General features: G+C 37.8%; 1 protein-coding gene across 3 annotated transcripts in view; it reads right to left on the bottom strand.

The window, feature by feature from the left end:
- The window catches only part of LOC105487452 (3-oxoacid CoA-transferase 1), a 144,852-nt gene that overhangs the window by 31,328 nt on the left and 95,786 nt on the right, over positions 1-17,738 (bottom strand). For 2 of the 3 annotated variants that reach the window (XM_011750900.3, XM_011750902.3), the window contains exon 14: positions 2,797-2,886. In XM_011750900.3, coding sequence (XP_011749202.1) covers positions 2,797-2,886 — 90 coding nt within the window. Of the gene's footprint in view, positions 1-2,796; positions 2,887-17,738 lie in introns of those variants that run through there. The other variant, XR_011625050.1, reaches the window with a different exon arrangement.

The following is a 17,738-nucleotide window of genomic DNA, read 5'->3' as shown; positions in this document are numbered from 1 at the left end:
TACCCATATCTCAACCTTACTTCAGAGGATCAATGAGATTAAGCATATGCAGTGCCAAGCACAGCATCTCCACCTGGTAAGGACTCAGCTTATTACTCCTTTCCTTTCTTCTCATTTTTAAAGGGCAGAAGATAAGATATACTTAGAAATGAAAAAGAAGCTTAAGAAGACAGGTGGCTGGACGCCAAAAAAAATTTTGCCTACTTTAAAACTTTGCCTGCAACTCTGATGTCTAGTCTTAAATGAAAATCAAGTTACAATGCCAGTCTGCCCGTGTGCCTGACATACGTTGCAGAGGTAGTCTAAGGGCAGGTGTTACACCAGAGGAGCACCCGTAGGTAGTCAGGTCTCAGGTTTTAGAAGGTGCTGGAGTTTGAACTAAAGGCAGTAACTGGTTGCAAGAGTTTTCTTTTGTCTTATTAAAATAACAACAAAAAACACATTTTTCCAGTCAGGTAATGCTATATTTATAAACAACCTGTAACTTAACTGTAACCTTATAGATAAGGAAAAAGGTAGCCCTACCCCAAAACCAGTTAATAGCTCCATCCACTTACAGAAAAAAACAAAACAAAACAAATGAACAAACAAAAACAGCAGCACAAGAATACAAGACTATATTTCTCAGGTTTTAGTCCTTCTTTGCAAACTTTACTCCCATGTCTTACAAAACCCTAGAGATTGCTCCCCTAGGCTGTTCACTTAATCATAAGGCAGCAGAAGTTACCTGGCATGTCTAAGAGAACAGATCCTTAACTGGAGAGGTTACCAGGAGTGAAAAACCTCTCTTCCCTACCTCTTTCCCAGCTCCTCTCAACTTTTAACAAGAGCAAAAGATGCAAAAAAGAAATAGCAGGTTCCCTGTCTTCCTGTGAGCTGGGCCAGTAACCATGAGTCCAGATGAACAAAATAGTAGCAGCTACATATTCGAGGGCCACAAGTAAAATGAGAGGGTGGTGAGAAGAGAAAGTGTTGATTAGTTTTCAAAGGTTAAGTGTGAATAAATCATTACTATTATTTTAGTCAGAAGTACATTGTTTTATTGCCTTGTTGAAATGAAACTTATCTATGGAAAAATACCTGATTCCAATTCTGTTCTAAAACTCAATGCTAATTTCCCCACTGACAGAAGGAAAGAAGTAAAAAATATGATCTTTCTTCTGTGGAAAGCATTAATAAGATATTTCTAGTCTGAAGTTGGTGACACCATTTATTTTCCTCTACCAGAAATTCCAGCTGAGGAGAAAGAAAGGACTTGGGGGGAAGAAAAGAATTTGCAAAATATAGGCCTAATGTTTTAAAAATGAGTACACAAAAATAAACTAAAATAAGTTGAACTTCAGTGCCTTCATGTGTCAACAGTAAGGTTAACAACAAAAAGAAAGTCTGAAAGAGTTTTTTCCAAATAGACATTATGTTCCAGAAAAGATTTGGATTTGATTTGCATGCTTAGCATCTTCTTGCCTCTGAAATGAAGTGTTTTGGATGATTTGCAAGGCATTCTCATAAGTCACCTGTGTTGGTTCCATTTCTATTGTTCCATATTTATGCACCACTGCTCACCTCCCACTGTTTACTAAACAATTTATGATAACACACATTTATAGCTGTTTTCACAACAAAATCATTTTGTGGCATTCATTTCTCTGTAACCAAACTTCACAGGGGAAGCGGGTGGGATGTGAATCTTCTAGTTCTGTGCTTTAACATAATGCTGCATCACTAAACAAGAAGAGGGCAAATGAACTGTCATTTCCACTCAGATTAGCAGGTCTCAAAGTGAGAAGAGGTAGATTTTATTTTAAAACTAAGAATGATAAATAATAAAGGAAGATGAAGAGAAGGCAAAGAAGATGAAGAAAGCACTCAATATCAACTTTTCAAATCAGCAGAAGTCAATGGATTCAGGTTAGGAAGACAATTAAGCTCAGTTCGTTCAAAGACACTGAGTCAGGAACAAGGAAGAAACTTACACTGATAGTTCCTTGGTGAGACAACTGGGCTTTGGAATCAGAGACACCAGGTCTAATCAGAGCTCTACTACTTCAGGCAAGTTACTTAACCTCTAAAGCTCTGTTTCTGGACATACTAAGAACGCCGATATCAAGTTCATGGGCTCATACATATACACAGAGCTTGGTGTATTGTTGGCACAGAGTAAACACTAAAAAATGGTAGCTATTATTATTTCAACGTGAAGGAAGAAGAAAAACACTGAATGTAAGCTTCATGAGATCAGTAATTTTTGTCCAGTTTTGGTCGCTGCCATATCTTAGCATGCCTAGCATGAAATAGGCACTCAAACATTTAATGATTTATCAAAATAAAAGAGCTATCACCTAGTCCATTATTTCGTAACATCTTCTGGATACGGCATCTCACAGCTTTGAAGGCCATATGGTCCATTTGAAAATAACTGTTGTTAAGACGTGTGTTCTGTTGTGGCTTTTCATTTCACTCACAGATAGCAACCACTATAATCATCTTAAAACCTGAATCAGCATATCCATACCAATATCTTTTCACTTCCTTTGGAGATATTGAAGCTTTTACTTTTAATATGTATGCAGGACAAATATTTGAAGAACACGCTGATATTTGGTTTCACTCAAAGTTAAACAACTATTTAGCTAAATAATAACTGTTTTTGTCATCTTTTTCTCTCAAATGTAAATGCTATCACCTTGAACGAGCCAGAGAAAATAAAATCCACAGTTAGGTGACCTGGTGGTACACTGGGTTTTGATGTATTGTAAATTTCCAAAAGCAGTATTTGGGGAGCATAGTATATCTTACCTTTGCAGAATGCTCCATGGTGACCACCACTTTGGTTTTGGCACTGGACACTAAATCCATAGCACCTCCCATTCCTTTCACCATCTTCCCCTGCAAAACAAAAAATAAACAGCTCTGTATCTTTCACTTCTTTTGTATGTGCCAGAACAAAATTAACTTGCAAAAAATAACCTACTAGAATCATTAAAAACTCATTGTCCTTCATTGCTTAGTGCTTGAAGTCTTATAACGTAATATTCTGTCATTCTATTATTCTGTGGTTGAAGGGTAAAGTTAAGGATAAACATTACGTCACTTTTATTAAGTGTGGCTAATATGATTTTCTTGACATTTTAGCAATAAGACAATCAGTGGATTAAAAAAAAATAAAAACCTTTCCAGAATTCCGGGACATAACTATTATTACAGTATCAGATTGAAATCCAAACACCCCTGACATCCACTTCTTTCTTTTTAAACACAATCTTTATTGTGGCACTATTCACAATAGCAAAGACTTGGAATCAACCCAAATGTCCAGCAGTGACAGACTGGATTAAGAAAATGTGGCACATATACACCATGGAATACTATGCAGCCATCAAAAAGGATGAGTTTGTGTCCTTTGTAGGGACATGGATGCAGCTGGAAACCATCATTCTCAGAAAACTATCGCAAGAACAGAAAACCAAACACCGCGTGTTCTTACTCATAAGTGGGAACTGAACAATGAGATCACTTGGACTCGGGAAGGGGAACATCACACACCGGGGCCTATCACAGGGAGGGGGGAGGGGGGAGGGGGGAGGGATTGCATTGGGAGCTATACCTGATGTAAATGACGAGTTGATGGGTGCTGGCTGACAAGTTGATGGGTGCAGCACACCAACATGGCAAAAGTATACATATGCAACAAACCTGCACGTTATGCACATGTACCCTAGAACTTAAAGTATAATAAAAAATAAAAAAAAAAATAAACACAATCAACTCTACTGAGTCTTCAATTAAGGGCACTTTCTAAAGTACTCTTGGATTTCCTGCAGATTAAAATTCCATTATGCAGTAGTAGGCTGAGGCATTAATGGTGTTTTTCTAGTAATGGCTAATAAGAAAGGTGGCTCTGTCTTTCTAACATTTGGCATTTATCTTGCTCTTAGAAAAATAAAATGAAAAACATGGTTGCTAAGCAAAAACAGAACACAGAAACAGAGTTCAGGAGCATTTCACCATTATCATTCTATTTTTGATCATTTGGCCATCCCTTCTTTCATTACACATTTTACCAACCACCTTCTATGTACCACATGCTCTGAAAAAGTCCCTCCATCTATTCTATCTCCTAGTTACAGAGTTTGGAAAAAGCAAGTGTTTCCAGAGATGGTAAAATGATTCTTACTCAAGTATATTGAAGAGAAATGTCTTTGAACTGAAACCTCCTTAACATTTTATCTATTTTTTAGCCCAAGTCCTGTTGCTGATTTGCCAGTAAAGTCTTAGAGGGCTTTTAGCTCCTTTTTGATAATGGTAGAGCTATAAGGAGATCAGGAAACGCACTCAACATGCCTTTAAAACAGGGTCTCGAATTCCATGACTTCGGAGACATTTTACAGGTCAATGAAACAGAACATGAACATAAATTAGATGAGCAGTATAAAGAAAAGAAGTAGTCACCATAGTTTTGTGGTTTGGAGTCTGTCAATAAATAAGATAGATGGCAGCTGGCAACAGGTAGGGGGCAAGGGATGCGGGTGGCAGGGGAAAGAAGTGCAGAGTACAAGATGAGCCTGGTTTCAGACAGTTTGAAGCAGAACATAATGTGCAAATGCATACTTTTAAATTTCTATAAGCAATGCCTTCATTCTTAGCTGCAACCCTAATAAACTGGGGGCCAATTTATTAGGTTGGTCATAATATTTCTGTAGAGAACACTGATATGGTACAAAATATAAATAAGTGAGAGATGGAAGCAATCAATGTCTATCAAACTCTAATGAGAAAGTTTGAGATTTGTAGAGCAACAAAAGACACTAAAGCAACCCTATGATACAATGTGTCAATCTGCTATGGTAAGAACATCCAAGCAGTCTCAGCTTCTATACATAGTGTCCTTGGCAGACTGAGGGGGCGAGCGCTGGAAGAATGAAAAGGCAGCAGCCAAAGAAAACCAGAAACCAAGCTAGAGAGTTAAAAACTCCTTGAATTAAAAAAAGTCCCTGAATTAGAATATCACAAGCAAATTCTGTCCCCTGTGCCACAATGGTTACATAGGTAAAAACTTATGCCAGCCTCTAACGAGAAGGAAGCCTGTCCAATTTAGATGAATCTGATTTATACAGTTTAAATTACTGTCAATTAGTTTAGAAATATGTATAGAGGCCCTGCAGGGTATGAACCACTGTGCTGGCAAGAATATAACACACTATAAAACATGGTAGGACCAAGCATGTCTGTTTTTGTTGAAAACACTCTTGATTCAATATAAGTGAATAGCCTTCACTCAAAGAGATTCAGCTGGCTTGATGTCTCATCCCCAAAGCACATGTTACAACCTTTACAGCACTATTTTGATTCTTAAATTTAATGCTTTTTTCCAAGAGTGAAAAATGCACAAGATTAGGTGCAGAACACCGGAGATCTATCCTGTTAACTATGCAATGGCAAAACACCAAATCTCTCTGAATTTGGGTTCATTATCTATACACCGGGAATAAGAATATCTGTCCTACCATAGAGCTGTGGTGAGCACTGTATGAGACGATGTATGCAAATGTGTAATAAATAGAGTTTATAAATGTATTCACTTATCTTCAATCAATTCAACTTACTGAATATCTAGTTTAAGTGTGGCTCTGTACTAGCGTGCTAGAGAAGAACAAGGTTCTTCTGGAAAAGCTTGTTGCCTATGGAAGGAAAAGTATCCATGAATACTAAAAGACTCAGACTACAATTCCTTCCTCTAAAAGGAACATTTTCATCTCTCTCCTATCACAAAGTAGAGATAAGTGTCTTTTCCCTAAGCCTTTGTACTATTCGGTATGTAAAGCAATCACAATGAATTTCAACTGTTCTCTTTTCCTCTCTTCCCTCTTTTTCTCCTTCTCTCCATGATAAATATTTGGAAGAGTGAGTGGATGAATGAATTAAACCAACAAACGTATAACACTGAGGATGCAATTGCTGACTGTGGCTGGGGAAGCAGGCAGGGAAGGAAGTAGCTCAGCGAGATTCACAAATGAGAGGATTCACAAAAGTAGCCCGTCAGCTGAGAAGAGCAATACTGTGAAAGAAAAGAGCAGTATCTTCTAATAGCATTTCTAGCAGGTTACAGAAAAACTTCAAATATCTGATTTTCCTGCTTTTAGCGTGTTCATTGTATTGGAAACAGAAAATAAAATATTTCCTTCCATTTTAATTCACAAAGGATTTCTGAGACAGTCAATTACTAAAAAGAAGAAAAGTCGTTCTATTTATGCCAGCAGGAAAACAAAACAGGGTTATACAAGGCATACTCCCTGACAAAAGCAGGAAATGCATCATCATGCTTCACTCCAGCTTAGCTAGGCATTCTTTTGGGATGCCACTACTTGCATCTCCCAGATCTCTATTCCAGTGAGGAGTGGCCATGTGCCTGAGTTCCAGACAATGGAAAAAATGGAAGTGATATCTATGATTTTCAGACTGGCCTACAAAAATCTCTTTCATGCAATTCTTCATGTTTTTTCACCTTCTGCAATCTGGATGCTGACATCCAAAGCGACTTTGGAAGATGGCCGAGTTTCCTTCAGCCTTGGTCCTTAAAGGACCATCTGTTGTACAGACCACTTCTTTGGAACCACATTGCACCATTCAATATGAGTAAAACATAAGTGCACAGGGTGCTAAGCCACTCAAACTGAAGGGTTTATTTGTTACAGAAGCTAGTATGACTAATATATTAAAGTGGCACCCCAATTATATGTAAGGGTGAGAATTCGGTGTCAAATTAGAACTGTTATAGCTGCACAATGGAAGGGGATCTGAGCAAGGCTCTTAAGGGGACATTTTACTACTGCTCTCTGAGTGAGGTGACTATGCCAGATGCTGTGCTAAGCACAGTAATTCACCTTTCTATCCAGATGTCCAACACACTACTTGACATTTTGCAGAGGTAGAACATGATTTCTGAGTGAATAAAATGAGTGAGTGAATGAATGAATGGAAAGAATTTTGAGAAGATGAGAGCACTACAAGTTAAGGGAATAGCTGAACAGGGGAATACAGATTCCACCCCCATCCCTCATCTTCATCCCCAAAATTCAACATCCTATTCAACATACAAAACAAGAAGCTGATAAAACGGGGAGATTAAGGAGCTAAAAATATACCTTTAAATAAGTCACAGAGGGAAAGTTATACTTGGGGAAAATAGGCCTATAATGAAGAAGAGCTTCTGGGCATGATTGAAGCATTGGGCCAGCATGACACAAAGTATGGCTTTCTTTGAAATCTCATCAGCAAACATACATTTCTTAAATGATGCAACTCTAGTTCTGAAATGCGTTCTGGCTAGCATAATGGAGAGATGATTGCTGGATGCTCATTTCATAGCCAACTCATCTTTTTGCTGTTAAGGATTGACCCTGATATCAAGTATGGAAAGATTCTGCAATAAAATGAGCTAGCAATGCCGCATACTCCATTACAACAATTATACAACCTTTCTAAAGATACTGATTCAAGTATCCTCAATTCACAAGTATTTACTCAGAGGCTATTATAAACCAGGCACAAAGATAGGAATTAGAAATAAAAGATGAATATGATGATCCACCTTTTTCTAGAAAATAGATTTAAGTTGAAATCAATAATTTCATCTACTTTGATCCTATTTCCTAATACTAGAATTTTAAAGAAAGTAGGAGAAAAACTATTATAAATGCAGTAACATTAAAAAGTCAACACATCAAAGTATAAATATTACATTGTACTACCCCCCTCCAAAAAAAAAAAAAACAGGAATTCAAGTTGTAAACATGGCCTTTGGTGATATTTTATGGATTTTACAAAAAGGAAAAATGAATGCATTTGAAAGGTTCTGTGAAATGCTATTTAAAATAAAGTACGGAACACACTGAAAATCATTCTTGACATCACCTTTATCATTAGTACATAGACAGTAATGGTTCATTTCCAGATGTTACCTCTAAATATTCTGGTCTTAAGTAAGAAACAATTTATAATACATAGAAACAATTTTAAAAGCATTTTAAAGTAATGCTATATGCCATAGTAGAAAGTGTGAATCTATTGGAAGTCACAGAGAAAGATGTTGTAGAATGATTTATTAATAAAACTAGCTCTTATTGCTCAATATTAAATACCAGAACATTAAGTACCCACCTCATCAATCTAAATGTAAGCCTCTTTATATCTGTCTTCCCCATTATTAAAAAATGCTCTATAAAAGAAATAGTCCTCTAAGCATGCTCCTAAAGAGTAGGAGAGAAAAAAAAACTGAGAAAGATAATAATTTAAACATATACAGGTTATAAACTCCTTTCTCTAGGAAAAATAAGAGACTTAAAATTTGCCATAATATAGCAAAGTTACAGCACAGTTACATAAGAATATTTCTCTTTTCTGTGTTATATTTTCTTTTAAAAAACCAAAAACAGTTCTTTTCAAAGATTAATTGCATTTTTTAGGACAGGTGAATTGATTATGTAAACCAACTAATATGGAACGAGAAATATAATTACATTCTCTATTGTTAGGTTAGAAAAATTACTTACAATAAAAATCAGTTATCAATCATCATATGGGCTTTTCAAAAAAGCATGTCAAAAGAGCAGTATTCTGATAAACTCAAACTTTTATTTTAATAAGCTCTTTTGTTCCTGTTCTCTCAGGGACCCTGTATGTCATCAATTAGCCCCATTCCTCCAGTTTCTCCATCCTCTCTCCACAGCTACTCTCTACTAATTCCCTGGAGAGAGAAAATCTTGTTTCTGCTTGACTGTGCCCTTGAAGTGAGAAATCTACTCAGTCATGTCTCTAATAGTTAATCATCTGATTCAACAGACACCTTGTGGGTTTACTTTACTACATTCCTTTATCTATCTATTGCAATCACAGTGTCTTCCATTCACTCCTTGAAACTCTCCACTTAGGGTCTTCTATAGTCCTGGTTCCTCCTACTGCTATTGAGGCTTTTAGTTTTCTACCTAGCATCCTTTTTCTCAGAAGACTTTATATGTTGGCCAAATTAACAGCCCTGTCCTCAGCTCTTGTTTACTTGTTCTCCAAGAGTGACTTCATCTAGTTTCATAATATGAACTGCCCCGTCTCTGATGAGTCCTAAAACCACATTTCCAGCTAAGGTCTTTCCTCCAAGTTTCAGACTTCAGTATCCAAAAGTGTCCCTGTCACCCTGTGGCACATCCTGTTAACTGATTCCCAAAATTGTTCCTTTATTCCTGAGCTCATAGTTAAGCTACATTTTCCAGCCTTCCTTGAAGTTACAATTGGTCACATGGAATAAGTTTTGGACAATGGAAAGTGAAAGTGATGTATACTACTTCCAGGGCTGGACCATAAAACCCTGCAAGAACAATCCTCCACATTCTTCTACCTTCTGCAAACTACAAGTTGAAAATGGTGGAGCCATAGGATGGAAGGAATCTCAATCCCTGAAGTACTGCACAGAAGAAAGCTGACTGACAATTAGGGATACTCATTTGGTTCTAGGTGAATGAGAAATAAAAACTTCTGTTATATTAATGCATGCCTCAGCTCAATATGATCCCAACTAAATTAAGTATCTTTATAAAGGCAAATCTCACCCACCTGCAAATTTCCTAGATCAGTTAATGGCCAATCATCCACCTCAAGATCCAAATCAGAAACCTCCTTGTCTCCTGCCTCTCCCTCATAATCCACATCCAATCAGTCACTCAACTACTAAGAACTCCACTTCTCCCAACATTTCTTGAACTTGACCTTTTCTCATCCTAGCTAAGATCCCCATGATTTCTCCCTAAAGAGTTATAGTAGTCTTCCTACTGGTCAACCTGTGTCCAGCTTTGTCCCTCTCTGTCCAACTTGCAGCCACAAAAACCACCTCTCTAAAATGCACATCTGAATACGTTGCTCCTCTGCATAAAACCCTTCAGTCATTCAGGGCAAAGTCCAAGCACCTCAGCCTGGCATTCAAGGCCTGTGATAACCTGGCCCCTCCCCTCTTCATTTCCTCACACCCCAGTTCCCATTTCCATGCCAGGAATAGTGAGTTGCTTGTACACAGCATATGGCTCCCACATGCCTTGAGGTTTCTGCTTCATACTATCAAGTGAGCTTTGGCTTATTCTTTTTGTATCAAATCATGATGACTTCTCTCAGGAAGTGTTCACAGATCTCTGTCCCACGCTATCCACATGATTATTTTAGGAACCTCTCACAGCATCCTTGCATATTCCCATTTTAAAATTTACCGCAGCTTTAAGATCAGGGCTGATGTTGTACTGGCAGGTAGTGGCAAGGCCATACAAGTAGTTATGACCTCTCCCTTATGAGATACCTTCTCCCTTCTCTCTAACCACTCTTCCTCGCAAATTTAGCAATTAAAAACACAATAGGGAGCCTCCAAGACCCCATGGAGCTATGACTACAAGTGCTCTGATTTCTCACATCTGTTCTGATTAATCAGTGCCTATGCCCAATCAAGATCACCTGTCAAAGGGCCAGGTATGGCAGTTCACACCTATAATCTGGACATGTAGGAGGATCACTCGAGCCCGGGAGTTTAAGACCAGCCTGGGCAATACAGAAAGACCCTATCTCTGCCAAGAAAAAAAACAAAAACAAAAACAAAAAAACCTCAGCTAGATGTGGTGATGTGTGCCTGTGGTCCCAGCTACTCAAGAGGCTGAGGTAGGAAAATCACTTGAGCCCAGCAAGTCGAGGCCGCAGTGAGCAGCCACTGCACTCCAACCTGGGTGACAGAGAGTGACCCTGTCTCAATTTAAAAAAAAAAATCACCTATCGCAGACATAAGATATCATCTTGCTCATTATTATTACTATTATTATTTTTGAGATGGAGTCTTGCTCTGTTGCCCAGGCTGGAGTACAGTGGTGGGATCTCAGATCACTGCAACCTCTGCCTCCTGGATTCAAGCGATTCACGTGCCTGAGCCTCCCGAGTAGCTGGGGTTACAGGCATGTGCCCACCACGCCCCACTAATTTTTGTGTTTTTAGTAGAGACGGGATTTCACCATGTTGGTCAGGCTGGTCCCAAACTCCTGACCTCAGCTGGTCGAACTGCCTTGGCCTCCCAAAGTGCGGGGATTACAGGAGTGAGCCACCATGCCCAGCCCTTGCTCATTATTTATTAGACTATAAGTCCTTTGCCTTCCCTGTTCATCTTCAACCCAGTGCAGTTACTGATACATAATAGATTGTTTTCAGTATGTATTTAAGTAAAACTGAATTCCATCTTCAAGTAAAAGTTTGTTTCTAAAAAATACAGAATCAAAAGGATATTAAGGTGTACTAATGAGAGTAATCAAAGCTAGGGACATTATCTACAGAGAAAATAATAGCAAGAAGAAAAAAAAAAAGGTGGCTAAAATAAAAAGTAAAATTAAAACTTCACCTCAGGAAGTCGCAGTTATAGAGAAGAGAACATGATGTCCTTCAAAATTGACCCTACTAAGGACATTTTTTGTTTTATATCTTCTTCAGTGCTGAATGTTAAATAAACATTATTTAATAAATATCTGAAGTACACTGAATTTGTTTTTTCAAGTGGGGAGAAAAATCATTTATAAGACACCCAAGGAAAAGTCCTAAGAAACTGGATATCTCAATTATTAGTCATTAACTAAGCATCTACTTAAAACCTATTAGGTGTTCCGTGCTTTTCACTAAGCATACAAAACTCCTGCTTTTGAATAGCTCATAGGTCTTGAAAACCCTCTCAATGTTTCTGCAGCCAAATGAAATAAAAAATGCAAATTCTAAAATCCTAAAGCTACCACTTCTGTTTTCTTTCAACATTCACAAAGGGTAAAGTTCATTTTTTCCCTTAGAAGGGCAAAAGAATAAATTCCATTATAATAAATAACAGAAGCACTGTTGTGTATCAATTCAAAATGATTTTATAATTACATACATTGGATCTGATAAATGTGCTATTTTCTGATTCCAGGCAGAATATCTGAAAATAAAAATTTACTTTACAGAAACTATCTATACTAGTTTATACCAGAAACTATACCAAAACCACATCAAGTTTCTCTAACACATTGTCTATTGCAAATGAACCTGAACAAACAAAAATGATCCTGGTGTAAGTGAAACTCATTTTATTACCATGATCAGAGTCTTCATTCATCTATCGTAAGACAGTCCAGACCAACCACTTTATGCAGGCTAGAAAATGTCACAAATGTAATAGGTTTGATTCTTAAAGAAATCAATTAACTTCAAATAAGAAAAATGAGTTCTGTTCCTAGCTATTAATTACACTAATTTATCTCATTTTGTAAAGTGTAAATACCATTCAAGAGAGTCTCCATAGTTCACTTATGAAACCTCATCGCTCCAAGAAAAAATTCCAATGCATATAAAATTGTCATTAATTATACAAGGTAATTAACTCCACCTTTGTATAGGAAATTAATAAGCATTTATTAAGTTAACAGTTAGAACTATGAAACCAATGTATTTTCTCTTCTTAAGGTACAATCAATATGTGACAAAGTTTTTTCGTTGTTATTAAGGCACTTTGGATTGGTTAAGCTCTTTGTATAAGGTCACATAGACTAACACTCTGATCTATTTGTTAGATTTTGAAAATGGACAGCAAGAGAAAAACATACTCCTAGCTCTGTTCTGAAGCTGTAGTTGCAGTTTTCATAGAGTCTATTCATAATACTATAGAGATGAAAATAAACATCAGACAATCTGGCTAAGTGAGTTCACCTTGTTTTATCAGGCCTCTTACAAAAGGCACTGATGGAGAGAGCTTGACCAAGTGTTTCAGGATAAATAAAAAGGTACTCTAAGTTATTTAATTGAGTTTATTGAATACAGCTAAGCACTGGAGCTTCTGGGCCTGTATACTACCCAGAAACAGAATAAATTACATATTTAAAAATTCAAGGATAATTTATTTTCTTCCTTCCACTGAATCACTGAGAGAAATACATTAGAATCATATGAAATTGCCCACATAGGAGTATGACCTGCAAATATAGGAATTTCATGTGGTTGGTTCAACCTATGCTCTAATGGTGAGGTTTAAAAGATCACAGTTACTATCACATGATTTTTTAAAGGTTTATAATTTTAGGAGGTCTCCAATAGTCACTACAAAATAGGAAACTAAAATACAAATGGAAAAACATCATTTATGTGTCTGCATGTACTAAAATATATTAATCTCAACTTGTTTACATGGAATATGAAATCATTACTATTTTTTTTGCCATCAGGAAATAGTCGTTCTCAGAAAGTTTATTTTCTGATTCCTCAAAGAGGGTGTGGGTTGGCTGGGGAGAAGGCGGAGGGAATGAGAACTACAACCACGGGCAGCACACACTTGCTCCATCACCTCCTCCCACTGTCTGCAAAGCTCTAAGAGGACAATTAGACTTACTGTAATTATACTGCCATCACTGACAGCTGGATGAGATTTAAAAAAAACAAAACAGAGAGACAGTGACTGAAATAACATTAATAAATCGAAATCATCACCAGTGTTTTTTCCACAATAGAAAGGATCAGAAAATAACACAGACGATAAATTTTAAAGATTAAAAAAAAAAAAGCAGTTAAGAGCAATTGCAAAAGAGCATGCTATGTATAATAAATGTACGTGCCCTATTAAGCAAGTATTATAGGATTGGGTGGAAGAATACAAAAGTATTTTGATTCTACATTAAATTAATAACTACTGTTTATCTCACGATGTCCTCTGGATTCAGTTGATGACCTCGTTTAATGACTCTTAAGTACCTACTGGGAATTAATAGCTATGACATTCATGGCAAATTGATAACTCTGTGTTGGAGTCTTAATTTGTTCCTCCTGTGCAAGTCGTACTCTATGAAATAGGGATCCAGTGCTTCTCATATGTGGAGGCAGGTCTAACCTCTGGTTTGCTAAGAAAGCGTACCCTACTCTCAGGACAAGGAGAACCATGGGCCTCCTATGTAACATCATTCCACACAGACTAGGGGCATGGAATGAGTCTCAGGTCTGAGTCCCAAGAGGGAAAAGCACATCCTCTTTGTGAGAATGACCCATCTCTGGCAGCAACAGAGAATGCTGAAGAGCAATGTCACTCTGGGAGGGTCCTATCATCACAGGCAGGAAAAACACAATTTCTCCTTTCAACACCAAAACCAGTTAAAAGAATGACTTTGGGGGATTTGCCACAAAGTTAATATTTTTGAAAGATATAACAGGAGATTCAAAGAGCATTAATTTCTACCTTACCTTTTCAAGTCAACTGTGCAGGCAATCTCTAAGATGGGGAAAAAAAAGTGATGTGTCTTTAGAGAAAAGTAGTAGTAAAACAAAAGCTTTGGTGAAGAACTTGGTGGTGTAGAAATCAAACTACTGAGAACAGCTGGGCATGGTGGCTCAAGCCTGCAATCCCAGCACTTTGGGAGGCCAAGGCAGGCAGATCACTTGAGCCCACGAGTTCAAGATCAGCCTGGGCAACATGGTAAAACCCTGTCTCTACAAAAATAATAATAATAATAATAATAATAAAATTACCTGGGTGTGGTTGCATGCACCTGTAGTATGAGCTACTTGGGAGGCTGAAGGGGGAGGACCACATGAGCTCAGGAGGTCAAGGCTGTACTGAGCCATGATTACACCAACGAACACACTACAGCCTGGGCTACAGAGTGAGACTCTATCCCCCCGCAACCGCACCCCACTCCCCAAAAAAGTGAAAAATTGAGAATAGAATGGAAAATTGTTTTCAAAGTGAAATACAAAGAAAGATCGGAAGAGGTAAAAGATATAAAGGAATATACAAAGTTTAACTCATTTCTTGATAGGCTATTTCGACTCCCTGAATTTCATAGGAGACCTTTTAAATTTCTGATCTTGATGTTTTCAATAACTTTGACCATTCATAGTAGCAGGAATGAATGTTAAATGTGTGAAAAAACAGTATTTTAAAATCCCTGTGAGTAAAATCCCTGGTTACTTCCATTTCATTTTATAGGGACCTACATTGAGGTACATGTTAAAGCTAGTACATTCTCAGATGAGGAGCAGGAGTTACAGAGAGAGGACTTTATTCCTTTTACAACATTACTATATGGCTATATGGCAGATATGACCTCATTCACATTCGTCTGGAACTCAAGTGTCGCAGATACTTGGTGGTGAGATGTAATTGCTGAAATGTCACTATTTTTAATTCTAAGAATGCCATTTTCTAGGTCTGGTATTTGGAGGAAAGCACATTCTGTTGATACCACCTTGAGACTGTTACTCAGTAAGGAATTACTTTTTTCCTCTATCCTTAGGAAAATGGTCTAAAATGAAAAGTTGTTTATTATTTAAAACTGCATGAGCATGAGTTAGTATGTGTGCATATATTACATAGCTCTGTCCATTGAGAAGGCCTAGAAGCAACGATAGGCCAGTAGCTACAAGCATGCCTAGCACCCAGATCTTGGTTTTCTTTTTTGAAGAAAAAGTTGACTCTACGGGCACAAGAAATAATAAGATGAGCCTCTTGTAGTAGCAGAAAGTAAGGAAGTGCTCAATGAAAAACAAAAAGAATGGAAGGGCACCAAAGAGGTACAGGAGAAAACCTGAAAGAGCTCCCAATGACTATAGCTGGAACAATGCGAGCATAAAAATAAACACGGGGTCAGGCGCAGGGGCTCACACCTGTAATCCCAGCACTTTGGGAAATGGAGGCGGGTGGATCACGAGGTCAGGAGATCAAGACCATCCTGGCTAACACGGTAAAACCCCATCTCTACTAAAAATACAAAAATTAGCCGGGCATGGTGGCACACACCTGTAGCCCCAGCTATTAGGGAGGCTGAGGCAGGAGAATCACTTGAACCCGGGAGGTGGAGGTTGCAGTGAGCCAAGATCAAGTCACCGCACTCCAGCCTGGGTGACACAGCGAGACTCTGTCTCAAAATAAATAAATAAATAAAATAAAACAAAATAAAATAAAATAAACACAGTAGTGTATTATAACCAAAATATAAAACATACTTGAGAACATATTGATATAAACAAATGATTAAATAAATGGGAGAGAAGAGACAAATCTTTTCTCCAGAAGAATTGCAAAATACATAATACCCCTTCAACTGTTTATACTCAACACTTCTGACATCATATATGTGGGTTTTTTCCTTACACCACCCAATTCTGCAAGCAGCTGAGTGCCCAACAATTCAACTCACTCCTGACCCTAACTACCTGGAGTTAGCACAGGACACACAGGTTAAGGGTTCAGTCTTACAAAACTGCTCCCCATTTCAAATCCTGACAGCAAGTCCAGGCCACCAGTACTTCTGACGAACCAGCTATAAAGCCAAGAGGTTTCTACAACCCCCTCTCAGGTTCAATAATTTGCTATAACAGCTCACAGGGATTCAGGAAGGCATTTTGCTTGCTATTATTGGTTTATTATGAAGAGACAACTAAGGAATGGCCCAATGGAAGAGATGAATAGGGCAAGGTTTGGGGGTGGGAGCACTGCTGTATGCAGGTATGCCACTCTCCCAGAACACTGATGTGTTCAGCAACCCAGAAGCACTTAGAACCCTGTCGTTTAGGGGTTTTTATGGACATTTCATTACACAGGCATGATTAAGTCATTGGCCATTGGTGATTGAACTCAATCTCCAGAACCTCTCTCCTTCCTAGACATTGTGTGTGGGGCTGAACTTTCCAGCTCTGTAATCATGTCTTGGTCTGTCTGGCAAACAGCTCCATATTGAAGTTATTTAAGGGCCCACCGAGAGTCATATTAGCATTAATTCAGGTATGGTTGAAAGGGGCTTATTATGAACAACAAAAATGCTCCTATGGCCCTATCACTCAGGAAATTCCAAACATTTTAGAAGCTCTGTGTCAGGAACTGGGGGTCAAAGACAAAATATATTCCTTATCACAGTTTCCCCCCAAGAGGTAAAGCTTAATTCCCCTCCAGACCTTTGAGAGTGGGCTAAAAGTACTAAATTGCTTCCACAGGGAACAAAGTAGGGAAAGGAAAAAATAGTAATTTTATATAGTGAACAAACCTGGTAAGCACTATCTTCACCAAGTGATAAAGATTATCATCACCAGGGATGCAATGTAGATATCCTATAACCCCTGATATAAGAAGGGCACTCTACTTCTATGATATTCTTTCTAAAAACCCATAGCCTACATCTAATTATGAGAAAAATATCAGACAAATCCAGATTGGGGGACATTCTACAGGACATCCAGTTAATGCTTCAAGACTGATAAAGTTATGAAAAACAAGGAAAGACTGAGAAACTGGCACAGATCAGAGAAGGCTAGGGAGCTATGACAACTAAAATGAATGCAGTACCCTGAACGGGATCCTGGAAAACTGGGTGGGGGGAATGTGGAAACTCTGTACTATCTCTGAAGCTTTTCTGTGAATCTAAAATAATTTTAATTTTTACAATAAAAACTTTATTTTAAAAACTCAATATATGGCTTGTTCCTCTGTGTGTGTGTGTGTGTTTTTTTTCATCACAACGAAAACAAAATGGGTCTCAGATTTCCTAGTAACTCTTTAAGCCTGTTCCTAAAAGGCTTTGCAAAATCTGACTCAGAAAACATGTAAATTTGAGAGAGTCAAATGAATCTTGCTTTGTTTTCAACAATGACTTACTTTCTTATAGTAACTGAACTTTATTTATTTGCAGAATCCAACACTTACCAGAACAGAGTACGCTAGCATAACA

Source organism: Macaca nemestrina, chromosome 6, assembly GCF_043159975.1.
Source record: "Macaca nemestrina isolate mMacNem1 chromosome 6, mMacNem.hap1, whole genome shotgun sequence".
Classification (NCBI taxonomy): domain Eukaryota; kingdom Metazoa; phylum Chordata; class Mammalia; order Primates; family Cercopithecidae; genus Macaca; species Macaca nemestrina.
This window is presented reverse-complemented; position numbering and strand designations above follow the sequence as displayed.